The sequence below is a fragment of the Euleptes europaea genome, chromosome 18 (genome assembly GCF_029931775.1).
Source record: "Euleptes europaea isolate rEulEur1 chromosome 18, rEulEur1.hap1, whole genome shotgun sequence".
In the NCBI taxonomy this organism is placed as follows: Eukaryota; Metazoa; Chordata; class Lepidosauria; order Squamata; family Sphaerodactylidae; genus Euleptes; species Euleptes europaea.
Genome location: NC_079329.1, coordinates 10458563 through 10481484, shown reverse-complemented (window position 1 = coordinate 10481484; position 22922 = coordinate 10458563). Strand labels below are relative to the sequence as shown.

At 46.5% G+C, this 22922-nt stretch overlaps 1 protein-coding gene across 5 annotated transcripts; it reads left to right on the top strand.

The window, feature by feature from the left end:
* Nucleotides 1-6690: 6690 nt before the first annotated feature.
* Nucleotides 6691-21918, top strand: MAZ (MYC associated zinc finger protein). Of its 5 annotated transcripts, none has more exons than XM_056863588.1 (6): nucleotides 6691-6825; nucleotides 8916-9005; nucleotides 13240-14027; nucleotides 17789-17852; nucleotides 18114-18285; nucleotides 20082-20322. In XM_056863588.1, the coding sequence occupies exons 1-6, from the start codon at nucleotides 6790-6792 to the stop codon at nucleotides 20267-20269; spliced, it is 1338 nt and encodes a 445-aa protein (XP_056719566.1). In that variant the 5' UTR covers nucleotides 6691-6789; the 3' UTR covers nucleotides 20270-20322. The 5 variants fall into 5 exon arrangements, with proteins under 5 accessions (XP_056719566.1, XP_056719570.1, XP_056719568.1 ...); XM_056863592.1 differs by lacking the exon at nucleotides 20082-20322 and adding an exon at nucleotides 21424-21918 and having other exon boundaries at nucleotides 6765-6825; nucleotides 8919-9005; XM_056863590.1 differs by having other exon boundaries at nucleotides 6765-6825; nucleotides 8919-9005.
* Nucleotides 21919-22922: the final 1004 nt, after the last annotated feature.

Here is a 22922-nt window from a genome sequence, read left to right as displayed (position 1 = left end):
AATGCTTCCTAATGTCTGGACGGAAACTCTTTCGATTTAATTTCAACCCTTTGGTGCTGGTCCTTGTAATTGCAAATCTGAGCTCGCCGCTCCAAGCCCGCATTTCTCGCTCTTGCATGGGAGAGGGCCCAGCCCTAACCCCTTGCAACCAATGCCAAATCTGAGCTCTCCCCCCTGCCTCCTCCAAAATAAGATTAGGGAGAGGATTGGGGGTCTCCCCAGATTCCCCGTACTGATTGTTTTCTGGAGGGGAGCGCCGATTAAGGGGAGGAAAACCTTACCAGGCAGGCAGCTTGTTGTTCTTTGGAAGAGTTTCAAAGGGCTGGCTGGGTATTCCCCGACAGCTCATAGTTCCTGGCAGAGGAGGAGCGAAGCCGAGAGTGACAAAGAGCATATTAAAGTGAAAGGTGATGGGGGCGGGGAGGGGGGAGATCGCCCCGTTTGAAAGACAGGTGGGATGATCATGGCAGAGGAAACCATCCGCCGCCCCAATTCTGGAAGAGTGGGTGGTTATGAATATTTAAAGAGCTCCTTCGCCTGCCATCATTTTAGCGGTTCACAGCCGTGGCATACTTAAATCAAAGGGGTGGGCATGGTTAAATACAATGGCATGCCCTCCCCCACATGTTTGGGAAGGAGGGGAATGGAAAGGGGATCTGGTTAGTAATCATCCAGTTTCCCTTTTTAGGAAAGCTTGGGCAGCTACAATTTTACCAGTTACGCAACTGTTGTCTACCAGGAAAGAGATGCAGTAGGTAATATGCCTGACCTGTTAGAATGCTGCCTAGCCAGCATGGTGTAATGGTGTAGTGGCTGCCTGCCTAACCATCGTAGTGTAGTGGTTAAGAGTGGTGGTCTGGTGCGGGGGCGTCTGATCTGGAGAACCGGGTTTGATTCCCCCACTCCTCCACATGAGCGGCGGATGCTAAACTGGTGAACTGGATTTGTTTCCCCACTCCTACACACGAAGCCAGCCGGGTGACCTTGGGCAAGTCACACTCTCTCAGCCCCACCTACCTCACAACGTGTCTGTTGTGGGGAGGGGAAGGTGATTGTAAGCCGGTTTGAGTCTCCCTTAAGTGATAGAGAAAGTTGGCATAGGCAAGACAGACCGAGGGCATCGCTCAGTATGAGGCAGCTTCATGTGTTCATTTTGGGTCCATAGTGAAGTCTTGGGCAAGTCGGATTGCCAACCTCCTGGTGGGGCCTGGAGTTCTCCCAGAATTACAATTCATCTCCAGACCACAGAGATCAATTTCCCTGGAGAAAATGGCTGCACTGGAGGATGGACTCTTATGGCATTACACCCCGCGGAGGTCCCTCCCTTCGCCAAACCCTGGTCTCCCCAGGCTCCACCCCCAGATTTCCAGGAATTTCTCAACCCATTTGTTAAGTCCACGTGGGGGAACACAGGAGGTCGGAGACGGAGTTCCAACAGCAAACGCTTTATTGTGAGAACAAGAACTGAACTACAGTGACCGGAGCCCTGCTTATATGCCCGCTTGGCCGCCTGCGGCCACTCCCCCCCCCCCAAGTCCATGATGGGGGGGGGAACTTCAGTAGCCAATGGGAGCATACAGTTCAGGCGCCCTGGGGAACTCCAAGCTCCTCAGGGTGCTTGTTTTCCCCTGGTGCAATTACAAGGAACTTGTTTCCCTTGATTCAGTTACACATACAGATATGCATACATAACACCATTGTTTGCAACCCTATGGTCAAGGCACGGTGGAAGAGGGTCCCACTTGCGTTCCTTCAGTCCCCTCACCTTCTGGCCTCAGGGGGCTCGCTGCAGGAGCTGGATTCTTCAGCCACAACAAAAGGAGATCTGGTTGTGAAGTGCCCCAAATAAAGGTATTTTACCTATGGCATTATAGACTGCCCCTGTGTACATAAACAGGTGCAGGTTTCCTCCTTTTAGACGTGACACCCATGTAGATAAATGCGTGTCAAGAACCCCCCCCCATTTTCTCTTGCTTTCCTTCTTCACTTAGTTTGCATAAAGCACATACACTAACATTCCTCAATGTGCAACATTACGAAAACACTGCCAGCTTCCTCTGCTCTGCTAGTTTGTTATCTAGGTAAACGGGACCTTCACGTCCCAACAAAAAGAACTTATTGCAGAATTGCTTGCCAAGAATGACATCCATGGGAACAGCAGGATTGTATCGTATTGAAATCCATTGTTAGAAATGTATAAAGCTTGATGCTTGGAGAACGGCAAGTGTGGTTCTCTCTCTTGCTTCTGGCTGGAGAGATTTTGATCCCAGCTTTGTACTGTTAAACTGGTATACCATTAAATTGCATAGCTGTAAAGTAATTTCCTGTTCTCCAGTGCGTTATTCTTGACCAGATCTGAGTAACGTTTCTAGGCACTACAGTTGGTAATCACTTTTGCTAGACTGGTGGAAAGCAACACCCTATTGCCCCTTTTTAGGAAACCTTGGACATCTGCCATTTCACCAGTTATGCAACTGTTAAAGAAAAAGAAACAATGCCAAAAAAGAAATTGGTTTGTGTTGGTGGATGGGTGGGTGGGGGAGACTGCATGCCAGCAGGACCAGATTCTGAACTCTGCGCTTGGAGGGACCTCAGCAGGGTATAATTGCATGGCAACTGGTGTTCCCCCCCATCAGGAAAAAAAAAACCCTCAACGTACAGCTGATTCACACTGGAAAAGATTAACACTGTCCACCAATATAAATGTTGACTTTGACAATAAAACTGCTTTGAGTGTAGTGTAAGGGATCAGAGTATACTTAGAGAAACTGGATTCAAACCCCCAGTCAGCTGTGAAACAAGAGTGTCCCCTACACATGTACAGCCAAGTCCAGGACCAAAAAGGAATCTGTCAGTTTATTGTACACACAACTACCAGAGTAATACTGTGTGTGTTAAGTGCGTCAAGTCGCTTCCGACTCATGGCGACCCTATGAATCAAAGTCCTCCAAAATGTCCTATCTTTGACAGCCTGGCTCAGATCTTGCAAATTGAGGGCTGTGGCTGTAATACTGGCCTCCCTCAAAGGTTGTTGTAAGGATTACCGAGGCAGTGTATACGAAATTACCTGAACGCTTCGGAAAAGTTTTATTAGAAACCTGGAAATACATAATGATTGGGCGTAGCAACTTTTTAACTAAACATTCCAGTTGAACTTTAATTGAACAAGTATAATTGATATTGTCGAAGGCAACTGAATTTTTTTCAGCCTGGAGAACCCTGTGTTAACGGAGCCCCTGCCTCTTTATATTGCAGATACTAGTTGTTTATTTTTCGTCCTCTCGCACTCTTTTAGGAGGCGGCTTTGCGCACTTAGCGCGCTCAGCACCCGCCAACTGCCCTCCGCGCGCATGCGTCGGGCACATCCGCCATCTTTACCAGTGAGTCGGCTGCGCCCTGGATGCTTTGTTCGGCGCGTCGGGACGCGCGTGCGCCGTGAGCACCCGGCAGCGGAGAACCGCAAGCCGCCACAGGCGCAGGCGCGCTGATTTGTTTACCCCACATCCTTGATCCGCCCTGGCGCGCGACACGCCCGGCCGACGAGCCGTACTGCGCACGCGCGCATTGTTTTCGCAGAGCCTCCGCATCCCCATATGCGCGGCTCGCTGCGTGGTTCCCCCCCCCCCCGTTCCCGTTAAGACTACGGCGCGGAGTTTCTCCTTCCCCATCCCGCATGCGCGTCGAGAACATTAGTTCTCCAAAAACTATGCAGGCTTGGGTAATTTGTTGTCACTTGCAGGTTGTTTTTGGCCGCTTCCATCTTCAGGAGGCGGTAGACGGCTGAAAGGAGGGTTGTGCGAGCAGGAAAAGGGTGTATTTTCGGTTGTCTTGCTGCTAATCTGTCAGCCATCTTATGTTATGTCTGAGCTAGCCGTTATGACAACCGTGGTAAAGGCTTCCGGTTGGTCTGTTGCACCAAAAACGAACAGAAGTCTTATGGCACCTTCAGATACGTGTGTCACAAGACTGCTGCAGTTGGGTCTGGATTCCTGACCACTTACTTGAAAGTCAGGCCATTTATGTATGGGAGGTTTTGCCTTGGATGTGCCGCTCTCTAGGTGCACGTTTTTCCTGTCCGAATTCTCAAAACTGCATGGGGGCTTATTGTTGAGTTTTGAGAATTTGGATGGAGAAAATGTGCATCTAGAGAGCAGCAAATCCAAGAGAAAACCTCCCATGCATAAATGGCCTAAGACTCACTGCGCTCAGTAGCATTTGCTTCCCCCTTAGCATGCATACTTTTTAACAAATCTGGCTTCCAGAAATAGTACTTTGGAGTAAATATGCATAGGGTGTTATGCTGAACAGCTGTACTTCATGCTACTATTGCAGCAGCACTGGCTTTTGGTTATGCCATCTAATTCCTATCTTTACCAAAAGTGACCATTTTGATATTTCCTGCCAATCTGGTGGCCATTTCTTGCCTCTCCCTTTTATCAGTTTAGAAGGACGCATTTGTGGATCTTCAGTCTTAATTGGTTGTTTGAAATTTAATCCTTCCACTACAGCAATTATGAAAGACAAATCAAAGGCTCCGCTCGGTTTACCCAGCCCACTGTCACCTAGGAACCGGTATGTGATGCTTTGGCATTTTGGTGGGGCTTTCAAATATTGTTCTCAAGCCCTTGAAGTGGAAAATTATGAACTGCAACAAGACTTGAAACTTAGGGCTCACACAACTGAACTGGTGGATTGATAATGCAGACTATATATGTGTACAGAAATCTGCTGCATATTTAAGCAGTTCTGTGGTTGCTAAGCCAAGTGCATTTTTGCCGCACAAAAAGTATGCCGTAGTGAAGAGGCCAGAATACAGCCATCTTGGGTTAAAGGTTAAATTAGCACAGCCTTAGCACTTTCTGTCTTTGTTCTTTGCTTGCTGGGAAAATAAGTGCTGGCTGGCATGCTTATCTAAAATTTACCAAGTTTAGAGAAAAATACAGTGTGCTAGAACTCAGTTGGCTGAGGAGGGCAATAAAACACTACAGGAAGAAGTTACAATTTACAACTGTTTATTGTTAGACCAAAATCATCTGGACAATGTGCGATCACTGCCCAAATATGTGTGTATGTGCTTATAATACAATAGCCAAATAAGGCTAACAGAAAGTGGACTTAGTAAAACTGATCCTTTTGTGAAGGTTGTATAAAAGACCTGAGAGGGTGGGCGTGTGGGGTGTTTATAACCCTGACTCCACCTTTGTTTTAATAAAGCATTTTTTAAACATTTCCCTCGATTTCTGGAGTCCAGCTGGTTGTGTAAATTGGGAGTGACACACACTAGGCCAAGAGCCTAGTTTATTTGGACTACACCTTGAATTGTAAACTTGTATATTGCCCAAGCAGTAATCAGAAACATCCACCCATTTTACCATATACTAACCACATTCTCTCAATATCCAGTTCAGTTAATTACAACGGTAGTGACAAATCTAAATTATATTCGCTGTACTTGGGGACACCTACAGGATAATTTAAGACTGGGAGTGATTTAATCTGAGGTCATCCTATGACAGAAAAAATACACATGGGCCAGAGTATGAAAAGCACGCATCTTTATTCTTGCTGAGCTGTTCCAATGGACGCTGGTGTAACACAGGGATTTGTGTTTCCTGGGATTTTCAATTTTTGCGCTCCCTCCAAATTGTTACTACTGCAAACACTAAAAAAGCAGCAAAAATGTAGATCACTTAAGATGCTGCATTTCTATGTGCAGTTTTGGAGCAAGTGCCATTTAACCTCATCAGTACTTGCTTCTGTGAAAACGTGGATAAGGTTGCACTGTGTGGAGATGGTTAGGGTTGCCAGGTCCCTCTTCGCCACCAGCGGGAAGTTTTGGGGGTGGAGCCAGAGGAGGGTGGGGTTTGGGGAGGGGAGGGACTTCAATGCCATAGAGTCCAATGGCCAAAGCGGCCATTTTCTCCAGAGGAACTGATCTCTTATCTGCTGGAGATCAGCTATAATAGCAGATCTCCAGCTAGTACCTGGAGGTTGGCAACCTTACGCTGTGTGGCGAGGTATATAGAAAGGAAATAACGTTGCCCGCAAACGTTGTCACTAGTAAGCAGCTTCCATCCTAATAAGAGTAACGTCTCCTTTTGTGCAAATTGTGGATCACAGTTCATATAAGCTACGCATACCGCTCTGCGCACCTTTACTCGTTAACAGTTATAATGTATCGGCCTACATATGCTGTGGTGTACGTTTCTTTTCAAGTGCAGAGAATGGGGAAAGAAAAACAATATGGACAAATGGACGCTCATCCCGGCGGCCATTTTGTGAGAAGGGACTGTATAACTCAATTGAAAACTAACGGGGAGGGGAAGGAGACGACCGTTAATCGCGCGCGGCCGCCTCGGCAACGACCAATCAGCTTCCTCCTTCCAAAGGAAAAATCCTTACGGTCACAGGCTTCGCCACTCCGCCCAATCAGCAGGCAGCACACGTGGGGTCCTTTGTACGGTCCCGCGCGCGTCGGGAGCGAGCACCGCGGGCCCCACCCAATCGCTACCTGCAGCCTTCCCCACACACCCCCTCTCTCTTCCCCCCACCCGCGCAGAGAAACAGTGGCGCCTAGGGGCGCGCGCGCGCGCGCGGAAAGGGGCCAATCAGCGTGCGCGCCGAGGCCTCCTCGCGCCGCTGCCTCCTCCTCGCTCGCTCCCCCCTCCCACCTCTCCCCCCCGCCCGCGCGACGCTGCTGCCTGCTCCCCACTCGCTCCCCCCTCCCTTCCCGACCCCCCCTTCTGGAGGAGCAGAGCCCCCCCTCCCCCCCCACTCGTTGCCGCCGCCATGGACCCGAGCAACTGGAGCAGCTTCATCTTCCAGGTAACCCCCCCTCCCCTTTCCTCCACCTTCTCCCCCCCTCCCTTTCTCCGCCAAAAAAAAAAAAAGAGGGGGGGGAGCGCGAGCAGAGAAAGGACAAGAGAGCGCTCCCGGCTCCCCGCTCGCCACCCTCCCTGCCCCGCCCCTCCCCTCGGGAATCCCAGCGGGCGGGGGCCCCTCTCGCGCGCGCGGGCCGGCAGGGCGCACTCGGCACGCGCTCCCGCCCAACCCCCCCTCCCCACCACACCACCCGCAGCCGCCGCCTCGCGCTGCCCCAACGGTCACCTCCCTCCGCCCAGCGCTGCCTCGCGCTCCCCCCCTACACCCCTCGCGCGCCACGCTCGCTGCGCCCGGCCCCTCCCTGCGCCTCGCGCTTCTTCCTTCCCCCCCCCACCGCCAACGGTCACCTCCCTCTCGCGCTCGCTTCTGCCCAGAACCCCTCGCGCTTCTCTCCCCCCCCCCGCTGCCGCCACTTGGCTCCCTCAGCCCCACTGGATCCCAGGGACCCACCCGCCTGTCGGGGAGGGGGGGGAGAAGAAGGAAATGCACCCGCCGCAGCCGCCCCTCCCTGTTAAAGGCGGCTCTCCCGCCCCTACAGACCCTTCCTGGCCGTCCCACAGTTACCCCCCCCCCACAGCAAATAAAATGCGTCCATGTTGTCCCCCCCACCCACCTCTCACCCAGACCCAAGGGGTCTTCCTCTCCCTCCCTTTGGGGCTTGGCCACACACACGCATTATAAAAAAGAGACAGCTTTCTTACTTCCTTAATACTTGCCCCCCAAGTCTATATACTCCTTACTAGGTAGAGAGGTAATCACTTCTAGGGGCCAACAGGTGTAGTAGGTTTTCCCACCTGTTTGCTGCCAGCCGGTTTGTGGACCCGGACGTGGGTGGTCCCTTGGCATGCTACAGAACTGAAAGATACCAGTCCTTCAGAGAGAGAGAGAGAGAGAGAGAGAGAGAGATATCTATATATCTATCTATCTATCTATCTATATATATATATATATATATATTTAGTACATTGGCCAGCTAACGTTCTTAGGCACGACCAGTAGGAAGCATGTTATATTGCTGTTATTGGCGTGTGGGGCCCAAACCCCTTATCTTATGTGAGCGCCACACCATGGACCGCTTCCCCTTACCTTGTAGCCCTGACCTCACCCACGTCTCCCAATCTCTTCCCCCTCCCACTTCCAAGCCTCTCCTTCAGACAGCTCTCTCTTTACACCTGTAACTCCTCCCATTTCCAGGTCTGGCCAAAGAATAACCTCCTCGTGCACCCTGTTCTCATTCACTAGATATCTATGTGAACCTCCAGTCAGCCTCCCACTCGTGGTTTTCTGTTTGCAGAGTCCTGCCTAGGCCTTTCCGGGTTCCCATTCCTGCATGCTTTGCTCTTAACAGTTTCTCCTGTCCCTGCGTATGCGTTCTATCAAGTCCTATTCTGCTGCTCTTGATCCTAGTTCTTTGCCCTTACACCTGGGTTCGGCAAAGGCCCTTTCTTGCTCCTTCAGCAGCAGCATTCAGCAGCTCGCATACACACCTTACACAGTACCCATCCATACCTTCTGTTGCTCAGGGTCTTTGGCCCACTCTGTTCTCCTCCCCAGCAGAAGAAAGGGGCTCCCCTAATATTCTATCCCATGCACCGACATTTAGGGCATTCCGCTCAGTTCACACCCTGCTTTTCTTTGATTCCTACCTTCCTCTCCCATGCTGCTGTTCTTTCGCAAGCAATTATTCCTTCCTCTCTCATTTCCTGTTTCCCCCTACAGCACCATTTACTCACTTACCCTGTTCCAGCAGCTTCTCTAAGTTTGTGTGCAGCCCAAAGACATTTGGTTCGAGCACATGCTTCCTCTCCTTATTGTTCTTCCCCCAAACCTGGTATTGTCTTATGGAGTGTTCTCAGTTCCTAAGCCTGTTTTCACTTAAATTGTTCCAGGAGTTTGACAAGCTGATCAAAGCCATCTCCTTGACTTGTCCTTGACCTCTTGGTGTTCAATAGACACTGTCTCAACTTGCCAATGAATGGAGTGGGCTCTTTTTCTCCTAGGGTTCTCTGATCTCCTTTCTTCTTTACTTTTAGCAGAGTCATACACAGAACCCGCTGCAAGTCGGGACAGAAATCCAGTCGAGGTTTTTTGCTGCTCAGGGCTGCGGTCAAAGCCCCTTCCAGGTGAGCTCTTGTCTGTGTAACAAATGAGGGAGAGTAATGGAACGCTTTGGAAACTGAACCATTATGGAGGCCATCTTTCTGTCTATAGATTACCAAATCTGTATTATGCCTTTTTGTTTGAAAAAAAATACCCAAGGCTGCTTACAATAAATAAAATGCATGCTATAATCATCATTAAAATAAAACCACTAGAAATAAAAAAGCAATAAAATCTTGAGGCAGCAGCCAGGTACTGTTCAAAGGCCTTGTGGAACATGTTTTTCATATGCCAAAAGGCTTATAAGGATGGCGCAACTCATACCTCTTGGAGGAAGGAGGTCCATAACTTGTAGGTAGCAGATGCAGACACTTTCCCATGAGTCTTTGTTAGTCATATTTTGGATAGGACAGTTTCCATATCAAGGCCCCTGTAGCCAACTTCAAAACCAGGGCAGGTTCATAACGTAGAGACAATCATTTAAGTACTTTGGGTCCAAGCCATTTAGGGCTTTAAAAGTCAAAATTAGTACTTTGAATTGAGCACAGAAACAAACCTGTGTCTCTGATTAAAATATTGGTTTACCATCCTTTTAATAATTCTTTGAAGGCAGCTCACTTTTACAGAGTTGGAATGGAGGCAGCTTGTGAATGATCTGGCCAAGATCACCCAAAAAAGTTCACAGCAGGGATTTTGAGTCCAAGTATAAGTGTGCTGTTACGCTGTTTTCTACAAAACAGAAACAAAAAACACCTCTTTAATTCTCAGTCACCAAGCCAATAAAATCAATCTAGCACACTTTTCTAAGTTTTCTTTGGATTTTAGAAATAGCTTGAGATTTTTCTAAATTCAGAACAGCTTGATATGCAGAGGTTAATTGTTGGCTTAATTTACCCTTGTTACATTTATTTTGATTACCAGCCTCATATTCCTTGGGCTTGGGAAAGTTAACCATAATTTAAAGCAATAAAATTGATTATTTTCCATAAAAACTGCTGTGCTGCTTGAACCTATGCACCTTTACTCAGAAGTCAACCACTATGTTTAACAGGCTTACTTTCAGGGAAGTGTTCTTTGGGTTGCTACATGAGATCTCACCAGTCATTGTGCTCCTGGAAGCTTCCGAAGCTTGGACTTTGACAAGCCAGCGGTGAGCACCGTTATGGCTTCGACACTGGAAACATCTCTGCATATTCTGACTGTTCAAACTGGGCACACAGAATGTATAACATAGTGCTTGTGGCTGATTTTTAAAAAGCAGTGAGACATAATGAAGACAGCCTTTCAAAGCGGTATGGGTCAGATATATATGTGAAATGCTACATAACCGGTTGGTTTATATAGTGTTTTACAATCTTCTCTTTTCTGATACTCCTCTGAGGCAGTTGCTCACTTCCATTTTACTGGATTTGTGTAGTGAGATTTAAGATTTTAATCTGTGCACACTTTCATGGAATAAGTCCCATTGAGCACAGTGAGACTTGCCTCTGAGTAGACATTTCTGAGATCTGTCTCTGTGTGTAACTTGTCCAAGGTCACAAGCAAGTGGCTGACTAGGGACTTGAATTCAGGCTTCTGAGGCAGTCATAAACTGAGAAATTAGCAGCTCATTTTAAGTATCTCCCCTGCTTTTTACCTCAAGGAGATAATTATCTCCTTCCTGGTGTCTACACGTTTTATAGGACATAGTGAAGATTGTCTCATTAGGATGCTGCTTCCTTGCTGTGTGTGTGTATGGAGGGAGTGGGTGGAGGCAATAGAGCACTCAGACTATCTTCTAGGTAGCCACGCCTGTGTTTAAGGGCTCTTTATATCTGACCTTGTTGGCTGGAGCCTAGATATGCCCTTCATCTTACATCTGCAGGACAACTAATGAGGAGAACGTCTCGACAAATAACAGATTGCCTCTAGTTTATATGAAGTATTATAAAGATGCATCCAAAAAAAGTTAAAATCTCCTTTCTGTTTTAAAAAAACTATGAAAGCCTTGTCAAAGTAAAAAGGCCCCATTGGCTCATTGAAAAGCTTTGCTGACATGAGTTTATACATAATTAGGGTTTGCATGTGTGAATTTTTAAGTGAATATTTTCATAGATTAACAGGTTTGAACCCCTTCCAGGTCTTCAGCTCTGTGATTCGTTTCCCTTTTTAATCTCAAGCAAATATTTTGGCCAGGGAATAAGCACAAACTGGTGTCTGTCTGGCCCTGTTGCTGATAATCCCTGAATTTCTTGCTTCTGAAAGCAAATTATTGGATATACACATGGCTAATTTTAGAGTCAGGCAGAAAGTTTCCCCAGTTGCTAAAGTTTCTGTACTTCAGGCTTTGAAATAGCCACTTAGCTGGTTTCCTGTAGCAAATTTGTTAATTTGAACAGCAGTTTCTACAAGTCATAGAAAAGTGAGGCTGGGTGAGAATGAATAAGCTTTTCATACCATAGCACTGGTGGTACTACATTAAGTTCTATAAGCACTGGTGTGATGTCGTGGGTAGAATGTTAGACTAGGAGCCATAGGCTCAAATTCAGTGTGGGTTAGAGAGGTGGCCTAGGATTTGGGAGACCCGGGTTTGAATCTCCACTCCGTGATCTTGGGCCAGTCGCCCACTCTCAGCCTAACCTACCCAACAGGATAAAATGAACAATTTAAACTGCATTGGGTCTCCATGGAGAAGAGAGGCAGGGACTAAATGAAATTAAATAAATCCTATTCCACCATGAATCTCACTAAGTGAGAGCCTGTTCAGACGTTTCTGTATTCAGTGAGGGATATCCAAATCTAGCTTTTACAGCTTGAACTCCAAAATGCAACTTAAATATTCAATGGAGTTGGCAAGTCCTTCTAGCCAATTCTTTTTTATATATAATATTATTTATTAAACAACAACAAAAAAGGAATACAAATCGTTAACTGGGAAACTATTTGGGAAAGGTAAATGCATAATCTAAATAAAGGGGACTATATGCTAATAAATACAGCAAGAAATGAGCTATCTGATTACACCCAACTGTCTAAAAAAGTCTACTAGCCAATTCTTCTGCTTGAACTCTACCTCCAGCATGAATTGATTTAACAATCTCCAACTAAGCCATGTATTCACATTCTCATCTCTGGCCCAGCATATATAAACATAGGGACACTGGTATGCATGCATGCATACCTATCCTCCCCTAAGCACACAGGTATGGCAGCAGTTTTGCCCTCTATATCCAAATGCTTACCCATTGTATTTATACAAGTGGGTGTGCACACTGTCAACAACTGAAAGCTCAGGCAAGAGGAGCTCCATGGAGACAGAATTGTCACAAATAGCATTGTAGGATAGTCTGTTCTCTGTTGGGCTCTTGTAGTTTAGCCAGACAGAGTGGAATTACTTCCCCTTTATTTCCCCCATATAAACATGATGCCACTGATTGACGCAACTCTGAATGAAGCGAGTACTCATCCGTTAACTGGACAAGTGCTCTGGAAAGCAGGAGTCTTTAGGGCCATTCAGGCATTAGGCTTCTAATCTGTATAATTACTTTATTCATTACATTTGCATCCCAATTTTCTACGAGTCTATAAACCACTGAATACCAGTGCCAGGAGGAAACATCAGGAGAAGGCCTCAACCCCTGTGCCCTTTTGGACCTCCAGAGGAACTGGTTGGCCACTGTGTGAGACAGGATGCTGGACTAGATGGGTCACTGGTCTGATCCAGCAGGGCTGTTATGTTCTTATATAAGGGGATTCTGGGATGGCCCTCTTGTCTGCTTTGCTGTATTTTCTGCTTCAGATTGTGCCCTGGGAAATGAGCCATTTCATTCCCTCCTCTGCTTGCATAGTCTAAGACAAAAAGCTATTCTTACTCTATGGGTATGAATGCTATGTTTTGCTTATTGCACACAGTAGATTGCCGGAAAATTTCATGGAACTAGGATGTGTCCTTTGACCTCACCTTGTGTGATAATAAAAATCCACCAGAGACTTAGTTAGAGGGAAGCTGCGTTCTAAGAGCACTAAGAGCCCAGGTTTGGTTGAGACCAGCTCTGTAGTATAGCACGTGATACATAGTGATGAATCCAGTCTTCCTTAGGTGTATTTTTAGGTTGATTTTTGACTATTTTAATCAATTAATGGCAGCCCCATTTGAAGTGGGAATCAGCTAGCCCAGCCCAGTTCCCTCACCTGATTTATGGGTACACCACAGCATTTTGGGATTGGATGTTCATCACTGTCTTAATAAATTACACCATCTTTTGTCTTTTCATTCAGACTGCTACCACAACAGCCCCTCCACAACAGTCAGCCACTTCTGCTGAGTCCCTCCAAGTGGACCTCCTGCCTGTTTTGGCTGCTGCCCAGGAAACAGCAGCAGCTGCGGCTGTAGTTGCTGCCGCCACAGCTTCTGCATCGGCTGCCTCCACAGTAGACACAGCTGCCCTGAAACAGCAGCAGCCTTCCGCCTCTGAAGGTGGTGGGGGGCAGGTTGCACCAACCACTCAAACCACCCAAGCCCCAACTCCCCAGGCAGCTCCTGCCACGCCACAAGGTGAGGCTCAGAAGAAGCCGAAGAGCAAAGGGCCCTACATCTGCTCCCTGTGCGCTAAAGAGTTCAAAAATGGCTACAACCTGCGGCGCCATGAAGCTATTCACACGGGGGCCAAAGCTTCCCGTGCTGGACCTACGACCATGAAGATGCCCACTATGGTTCCCCTCAGCTTGCTTAGTGTGTCAGCCATCGGTGGGACAACCCCGGCGACACCTGCCCCTGCTGAGGGGGCAGGGAACACAACAGGGTCTGGCGCAGGGCTGGTGACCACTACAGCATCGGGCAAACGCATCCGGAAGAACCACGCGTGTGAGATGTGTGGGAAAGCTTTCCGGGACGTCTATCACCTCAATCGGCATAAGCTGTCACACTCAGATGAGAAGCCCTATCAGTGTCCTGTCTGCCAGCAGCGGTTCAAGCGGAAGGACCGCATGAGCTATCACGTCCGTTCGCATGATGGTGCTGTGCACAAGCCGTACATCTGCAGCCATTGTGGGAAGAGTTTCTCACGGTATGAGAGAGTTAAGGGCGCCGGGAGGAGGCAATTCAAATGGGAATTATTTCAGGGTTTGGCCAAGTTGGAGGTTGACTTTGTGAAGTGTACTTCTGATCAAAGATAAACATTTGCAGACCACATATTGTTGGGACACAAAAACAAAGAGGAAGGACTAGATTTTCCCATTAACCAAGCGCAGGGAAATCTGTACACCAGATAAGGCCTGCTGCCCTCTCAGCTCCTCCATTACTCTTGACTGCTTTGTTTGCTCCAAGGTTTTGGTCCTTTATGGGGTTTGTAAGAAACACTGGCAGATCTTTGATGCTCCTGTTAAAGGCAACATAGGAAATATAGCTTCTGCTTCCATTATTAGCAGCAGCTTCCTCTGAGTTCTTCTGCACCTGTTTCAGCTGAACAAACGGATATGTGAGAGTGGATACAGACATGTGAAAGCACATCTCTTTTCGGGTGTGGTCACTGACTAATTTTAATTTGGCAGAGTATAAACCTCACCAGAGAGCTTCCTTATTCACACCATTAGTTCTGTTGAAACCCACTAGAGAAAGAATTAGAAACCCATTAGAAAAAGAATTAATTGGTAGTTTTTCTTGATTGCCTTAAAATTGTGCTTATACTGAAGGTTTCCTGCTGGCATTAAGGCATCTTGGCAGACCTGAGAAAGAAAATATGCAGACAAGCAGTTTAAGAGGGCAGCAGAAAGTTAGTGGGAAAGGGCCAAGGCTACACATAGACACCTATAGTTTCATGGCATATTCCAGATGTTAATATTCGCTATCTCAGCATCAGAAATAGCACGGTATTATGTCACTTCAGGCACAAAGTGCATGGTTGAATATCACTCCCTGTGTAAGCAGAACTAGCATGTCAGCAATAAAGTTAGAAGTCTGACAGAGTAAGATACCTAAAAATGAGGATTGGGATTCTTTTTTCTTTTAACATACAATTTATCATAGACCGGGAAAGACAAGACAATGTAATTACCTATACTTGGAACAAGCAATAAAAATTGAGGTCAGTTTGTGGGGGGGCCGGAAACCCACACTGTGAAAACTAAACCTTCATAGGCTTATTTAGTAATGGCATTATGACACTATGCTGGCATCCAGCCTAGAAATATTTGTCTGTGTGCTGAGATTGGAGTTTCGGTTATTTGGAAAATATTTTGCATTCTAAGATATTAAATACAAGTGCAAAAAGAAAAAGTGAAAACCACAAAAGAATAAATCAATCTTGGGACATCTTCCACATAGAGACTAAACGTTTGAAACCCCACAGCTTAGAAAATAGATCATAAGAGAAGAAAGTTTTAGGATTCTGGTAGAACTATGAATAGAGTACAAGTTTGCAGCTGCTGTTTGCCTGGAAACAACTGCAAAAGGACAGGGATGTGTGTACTCTTCGTGGGAAATAACTAAAACTTTTATTTATTATGAAGTTGGTCAACATACTTGCATAATACTTTTTAAGAGTTCAAATAATTTGCAATGTTTGGGCAGATTTTGGAATAACCAAACCTTAGCAATTGGAAGGGATTGTTTATTACATTTATATTCTCTCTTTCGGTGATAGGCATCCTATCTTCCTATTCCCCAAGTTCCTTATTTGTTAAACACTCTTCCCATATTTCTAACATCCTCTCCACAGTAACAATGATTAAAAACTTGTTTTAAAAAGAAACACAGGATTAAAAATTCTGCAGCAGATTTAGTCTTAAGAGATATTTGAAAAAACCATAAAGGAGCAAATTGAAAGCAAACAATAACTTTAACTGAACACATAATAGCTTGAATAATTTCCCATAGTTCTACTTACAGAAGTTAGGTTTTTCAAGAACATGGAATCTGTAAGGAGGAACATGAAGCACGCTGCCAACTGGAAGGAGGAGAGGCCAGGGAAATCATGATTAGATAGCTAAGGGGGCAGAGGGAATGTGGTAGTCACAGGAGTGACCTGTACAGGGCACTAAAATACCACAACCAGACTGAGGAGGCCTGTTGAGACCATGGTTTTTCCCTTTGGGTTTCTGAAGCTTTAGCAGAAGCTGCTTTCATGTTAGCAGTTCTCTGTAAGCTTGCCTCTTGTAAAAAATTCAAAAACCAACAAAGGTAATTTGACTATCTGCATTAGGCGCAGATTCTCCATGAACCTACACTTATATGGAATATCCAGGATACTGACTATAGCCTTGTGCTTTCGGAAGTACTTGAATATGCAGATGTGAAGGAAATTGATTAGTCAGCACTTGCCCCATGACTATATTTTCCTGTGAGCCCTTAGAGAATGCAGCAACGTACCCAGCCCAGCAGCTCTTCATGCAAATAAGAGAAACAGATTTTGTTCATTTTTACAAAATTATTGTGTTTTTTTACTGGTTTCAAAGCCAGTAGAGGCTGTAATTTTGTTTTCAGGCCTGTGACTTGCAACAGTGAAGAAGCCACAGAGTTAGCTTTTCAAGTTAGACACTTCACAATACAATTTGAGGATTTGTCTGTCTGTTGTGTAATTTAAAAAAAATAAGTGTGAGTATTAATGTGGTCACAGAATAAATATGTGCTTTGGGAAGGAAGAAATAGCTGCAGAAGAGCATGTGACTGCAGGATCTGTTGTGCACTCTGTTAAAAACTTAACAGATGCTACTTATCATTAAGACAAATGTTATAAATTCCAGTCAATTAAGACAAATGATTGGATCCAGCCAGCTTTTTCACTACATTTTGCCAAATTTCCTTCCTTGCTACACCCCCCAATGGCTTTTGAATGTGCAGATCCCCTGATCCCAAGAATAGACCTTTTTTGGTGCTGAAAGGACCTCTCCTTTTTCTTCCACACACAAAAAGTCTGGTTGGATGGAACACACTATTTAAAAAGTGGCCTTAGGCGAAGTGCCTATAAAAAACTGCTTTGAATCCCTGGGGAAAGGCATGATATAAACACTTTAATTAATAAATAATTTCAAAATCAAGGTGAGCCACTCAGAATTTTTAACACTGCATTTCTTTAACCTTCATGAACTGTTAGTAATGTTTTCTAGTTTTTAAGCCTGTTACTAGCTTCAGCTGGCATCCTGAGATCCGATCTCTAGGGAATTACCCACATTCTTATATTTTTCTCAGACTTTTTTTTCTTGCCTTAAATTATTCTGTAGTATCCATCTGCATCTCAACTATGACTAATTAATCAACCTTGAGTATCTGAATGTCCCCATAGCCATCTTGCGAGCACTTGAGGCTCCCTAAGTGTCTAATCTACCCCTCCTAAATTTATATCAGTGTACCTCTAATCGTCTTGTACATGTTCTGAAATAAGTAATAGCAAGAGTAAGGAGCCCCGGGGTTGTTACTATTTAATGGCTGGGTTCTGAATGATATACTCAAGAAGTGCTGTCATCACCAGTTGTAGGCATGGGGAAAGCTGCACATTTTCAATACCTGCAGCCGTTAAATGCACTGGAGCTCTGCCAGTAAAATGGCAAATGTGTATATAAGTGATTGAAAATGGAAGTCCTAGTTCTAAGATGCCATAAAAGTTGCAACAGAGTGGTTCATGTATTGTTTTCCGAGCACAAATGTTCAGATTTGCTTGCAGCAGAGTGTTTGATTTGTTTATTTTCATAAGGATGGTGTGGGATTAATATTTCACTAGATCAGTCTGGGACTGAGGGAAAAGTTGGTGAAGAGTGGGTGAGGCAGGGTTTTTATTGGAAAATAAAAAGTCCAAGATCAGATGACTGACGCATTTTTCCTTCCCTTCCGCAGGCCGGACCATTTGAATAGCCATGTGCGGCAAGTCCACTCAACAGAGAGGCCCTTCAAATGTGAGGTATCTCCTTCTATTCACAGTACTGCTGTACGGACACCCCATCACTGTCTTTATTTACAGAGCGATTACCCAATAATTCATTTCCATTATAAAGTGGCGGAGGGGTAGGAGTGGTGGCAGCTTTTTACTGTAAGAGGGAGCAAAGTTCAGGCATCCTGTATTGAAAGGGAACCTTGGCCGTGGGCTAGTCCCTTAGCCTGTAGTTGCCTCTGGAAAGCTGGCCCCATGATCATCCCTATCCTTTTGCTGATGTCTCCACAGAGATGCGAAGCAGCCTTTGCCACTAAGGATCGGCTGCGTGCTCACACAGTCCGTCACGAGGAGAAGGTGCCGTGTCACGTGTGTGGAAAGATGCTGAGCTCTGCCTACATCACAGACCACATGAAAGTACACAGCCAAGGGCCGAATCATGTCTGTGAACTGTGCAACAAAGGTAAGGGGCCAAGCCAGCGAAGGGAATCGGAGAGGAAAATGCACACAGTATCTACGTTTGAAGAGCAACAGCAGTCCCAATTGGTATCTTCAGGTGGTAAAACACAAGGTTTCTTCCTTTATTATTCCAGCTGAAAACAAAAGTCAGGCTTGTATAATCCATTTCAGTAAATAGTCTGTTTTCTTTCCCTTCCCAAATACCTCACTCTCAGATTGGACCAGACATGCCTAATTTCCCCATTACTTTTCCTACGTGTAGGAAGCAACTTACACAATTTGTGACTCATGCACTTCCACACAGCCTAGCAGCCACGTGTGGTGACCCACTGGAGCCTCCTTAAACTTCTTGTTCTTGCTGCCTGCCTGGGGCTCCAAAGATAGGAAGGGCGGTCCTGGGTTGCTGTTCTCTAGCGGGTCACCGTGTATGGCCAGAGGGCTACATTCAGCTGGTATGTCACAAGTTGTGCAATTCTGCTTTAGAAGAAAGAAGCTGGGTTTGAAATAAATCTAAACTCCTTTTACAACTAAACTTGTTCTTTGTGAGCATTAAGCAAAAGATTGCAGGTGAAGCTGTCTATTTAATTGGTCAAAAGAAACAACTTGAAACCAAACAACAGCATGATGCTCCTCTATATAAAGCTGTTGTTCAGTATGCCCATTTCCTCAATAGACAACCATAAAACAAAATTGGTTCTTGTAGGTTATCCGGGCTGTGTGACCGTGGTCTTGGTATTTTTTTTCCTGATGTTTCGCCAGCAGCTGTGGCAGGCATCTTCAGAGGAGTAACACTGAAGGACACTAAAGATGCCTGCCACAGCTGCTGGCGAAACGTCAGGAAAGAAAATACCAAGACTATTGTCACACAGCCCGGATAACCTATAAGACCCAATGAACACTTGACCGTGAAAGCCTTCGACAATAAAACAAAATTGCCTGTCTGTTTCACTATCTTATAATGCCCCCCCACCAAGCATTTTGTTAATTCCATCTTGTCAGAAGTTTAAATGGCTTAGATGTTCTGTAAGTGAAAGATAAAAAGAGGCTGTCAAGAGTTTAAGCTGCGTGTCTTTCAGCTTTATTTATCTGACATGTTCAATGCCCATGTTGACACAAGATTTAATACACAGGAGAACGTGAATCAAAACTGGCTGGACAATGTGCAGATTAGCTGGTAAAAGTCAGTAGTGATAGGTCCTGCTGAATCTTTTGATTCTAGCTATGCTTGTCCTCTATGGTAATACTTGGATTATTTCTCTAGATCATGTCTATAATCCATTTACTCATATATTAAAAATCACACTGTTAACCCAAATAGATTCTGGATTCTCTGCATCAAAAGGAAACAATCTGCTGCTAATCATTTCCTGAAATCCCATTATGGCTTTCAAATAGCTTGTAATAAATTACATGTAGCTGAGAAGTAAAGTTAGTAGATCTGGTATGAGTGGGGGGGTATTTTCCTCTAGACGTTTCTGATCTAAGATTGAAGTTCTGATATTTTGTGTTAAAGAGACCGAGACCTAAGTTCCCACTACAGATTTTTGCAGTGCCCAGATGCAGCTGCCCCTAGGGCGGGGCTAGCTGGTCATACAGGGATAGGTTGCCTGGTGGCATCCTTCTGGGATGAAGGAGTTACCCGTAGTCAGGGGTGCCTGTTGCATTGCATCCACTCACTAGGTGCTCAGACGCAGCCGCCTCTAGGGTGAAGCACAGCCAAACACTACAGGACTCTGGGGTACGCTTTCAGTAGGCCGGACACTGACCTGGCTGGTTTTTGTCCTTCTCCCCCTCCCGTAGGGTTCACCACAGCGGCCTACCTCAGGGTCCACGCGGTCAAGGACCACGGACTGGCCGCCCCGCGGCTGGAGCGTTTCCTTTGCAAGCTGTGTGGTGTGCACTGCAAGACCCCGGCTCAGCTCAACGGGCATCTGCAGACGCACGCGGGAGAAGGGGCCGCGGCCACTGAGGGCCACCCGCTGCGGTGAAACGCTGGCCGGGCCACCAGGCAAGAGCCGCTTCCTTCTGTCCTGGGGAATGGGGAGGGGAGGCCCACTGTCCCTATAGGGTGCCCTTTATTCTAGGTGGGAGAAGGGTGAATCTCAACTCCCCTGGGGCGGCTGCATCCTAAATTAACAACCCCGTTCCTGTGTCTGAGTGCATGTGTAATGCAGTTGTCTGCCAGGTTGTGAGCATATGTGCGATAATCAGGAAATCCTTTTGCAGCTTCCTTCTTCAAGGGTGGATCCTGAAATCTAGTGCTGAATTTGGCACCTGAGGATTTGAGCTTTCTCTAAACAGATTTAAAAGGCACACAAAATCCTGTGAAAATTTCATTTGTCTGGAAGTTGGATTTGATGGGATCCTGTTATTTTCCAGCGTGTCACAGAAAGTCTTTTGTCTCAACCAGTGCAAGAAACATCATTAGTACTGGAGCCACCAGTAATATCTTGAGATTGATAAGAGTTCTAGCTCTTTTCTGGTTTTGCAGAATTTGCCTCGAACCAAAACCACATTGCTTATTCTGCTGCTTGTGAGGGTAGTGATGATTGTAGGATACCAGCCAATGGATGCATTAGCCTGAGCTGGCTAGAGGGTGTGATGGCAGATTTCCCCAGTTCCATTCATATGTTGGGCTACGTTCTGCCCCACTCTTCTGGAGAGCAACAGTAAATGGAGTCCCCTGGGGGAACTAACCTGACCCCTTAACCTCCAGCCATGCACTGTGACAGCAGTTACTTCCCACTTTTTCATAATGTTAAGGCGTTGCAGTACTTAAGCCTTGCTCCTGGATGGCCTTCAATACAGGCCCTCAAAAATGTCAAGGTAGTACAGGCCAGGACAGTTGACTCTTATGTGGACCGTAGAGGATTCTGAACGTTGTCTGTCATTTCAGGAAAGGCTCGCCCCTTTAGGCCATAAGAAAACAAGGGTACTTTTTTAGGGAATATATATGCCACCTTTCCAAAATTCTGCTTGTGGTAGAGGAAGGGGCAGCTGCATCTACTCTTGCTACATGAATCTTCAACCTTCATATTCCAGTTTAAAACGGGAGGGTGACAGGAAGGAAGCCAGTTTAGAAACATAGCGGGTCCTGAGAATGACCAGCCATTTGACCTTGTGTATCTTTCTTCCTCCACAGGTACGGGTGAGGTCTGCCCCCTTGCGGCAGCCGTCTCGGCCCCACCTCCTGCTGCCGTCACGGTGCTGCCCATGGAGGGAGCCTCGGTTGTGAGCCAAGCCCTCCCCACACAGCCCTGGTGATTTGTGGGAGTGGGGAGGCAGGAGCCGACCTTTCCAGTCCCGTCCCTCCCCAGCAGCTGGAGCCTCCAAGCCCAGATGGATATGCAGTGGCCATATTTGGGTGTCTAATTTAATGGTGGTTTCATTCGTGCTATCCCCTGCCTGTGCTCATAAAATAATGGGGCTGGGAAAGCACCTGTCCAGCCGAGACAGCCTCTCTCATTCAGAGGGCGCCTTGTTCTGAGGGTCGTGGAAGGGCTTTGCGCGCATTCAGAGAGCAGCCTGATTTTACTGACTCCCCCGCTGTAGCATCCTTAACTTTTAGCCCCCACAAGAGCCCCTAAAATCCGTGCACCCTCCCCTGTCCTTGGCCGAAACACTACCATCTTTGTCACCAGAAGTCTCTTGCCCTTTCCAACAGTGCCCCCTGTAGCCCCTGAATGAACTACACAAAAAGTGAATGAGCGAGTGGGACCAGAAGATTTGGCAAGCTCAGTTCAGGAACAGGAAGTGGAGGGCAGCTTTGGGGCAGCACTGTGGCTGGAAAGGAGCTGAGAGTAGAGGCTTTAACGGGTTCTTGGTAGAGGGGGTTGACAGAGCTTGGGGAGCCCACAGAAGGGGATAGAAGTGGGGTGCGAATCAGGACTGAGGGGCTCACTAGATCCCCGGAGCCCACGTCTGGGGTGGTAGGAGGGCTGTGGTGGGACGGGCTAGAGAAGGGCTTCCATGCGCGGTGCCCATTATCCCCCCCTCCCCCGCTGAGGAGCTGCTCTGGCCTCCCCTCCCTGCCCAGCACCTCATTCTTCTGTGGTGTCTGTTTTAATGCTCCGTTCCCTCGGCTTATCTTGTGATTCGTGTTCCGAGCGTGTCAGCCCTCCACACCAAGCGTTGATACCCCCCCCAATTCCCTTCCTTGTTGCATGCAGCCCCCCAGTTTGGGGTTAGAGTCTCTCGCTTTTTTGTATGATATATATAAACTACCCCCCCCCCCGACATTTAAAATAAACTTCTTTTGTGTTTCTTTTTTTGTTTTTGTTAACACAAAATGTAATGAAGCTGTGTCCATCTATCCTTTCTCCCTGCCCTCTTCCCCAAACCCGTTCCCTTCCCTCTTCTGTGCACCCATTCTTTCTGGATCTGTGTCTCCACAGCAAGAGATTTTAGTAAAAACATTGAAGGAAAAATATCCGCATACTCTTGTCTTGTTTATTGTCAAAGTGTTTCGCTGTCGTTTTTTGGGTGTGAAGGAAAGCGTTGCGTTTCCTGCCCTCTCTCGCGCTGCCTGCCTCCCACATGACCAGAATCTGCTCCTTGGGACTGTTATGCCTATTTAAAATGTCTAATGGATCTGGCACCAGGTCACAAGTCTCGGCTCTCTGAAGTGGATTTCCCAAAACG

What these genes read in the sequence shown, in the direction of transcription:
- MAZ (XM_056863588.1), top strand. Translation starts at nt 6,790, where the DNA reads ATGGACCCGAGCAACTGGAGCAGCTTCATCTTCCAG. An exon ending in GGAGCAGCTTCATCTTCCAG is followed by an intron (nt 6,826 to 8,915) that starts GTAACCCCCCCT and finishes CTTTACTTTTAG; the next exon opens with CAGAGTCATACACAGAACCC. An exon ending in TGTGGGAAGAGTTTCTCACG is followed by an intron (nt 14,028 to 17,788) that starts GTATGAGAGAGT and finishes TCCCTTCCGCAG; the next exon opens with GCCGGACCATTTGAATAGCC.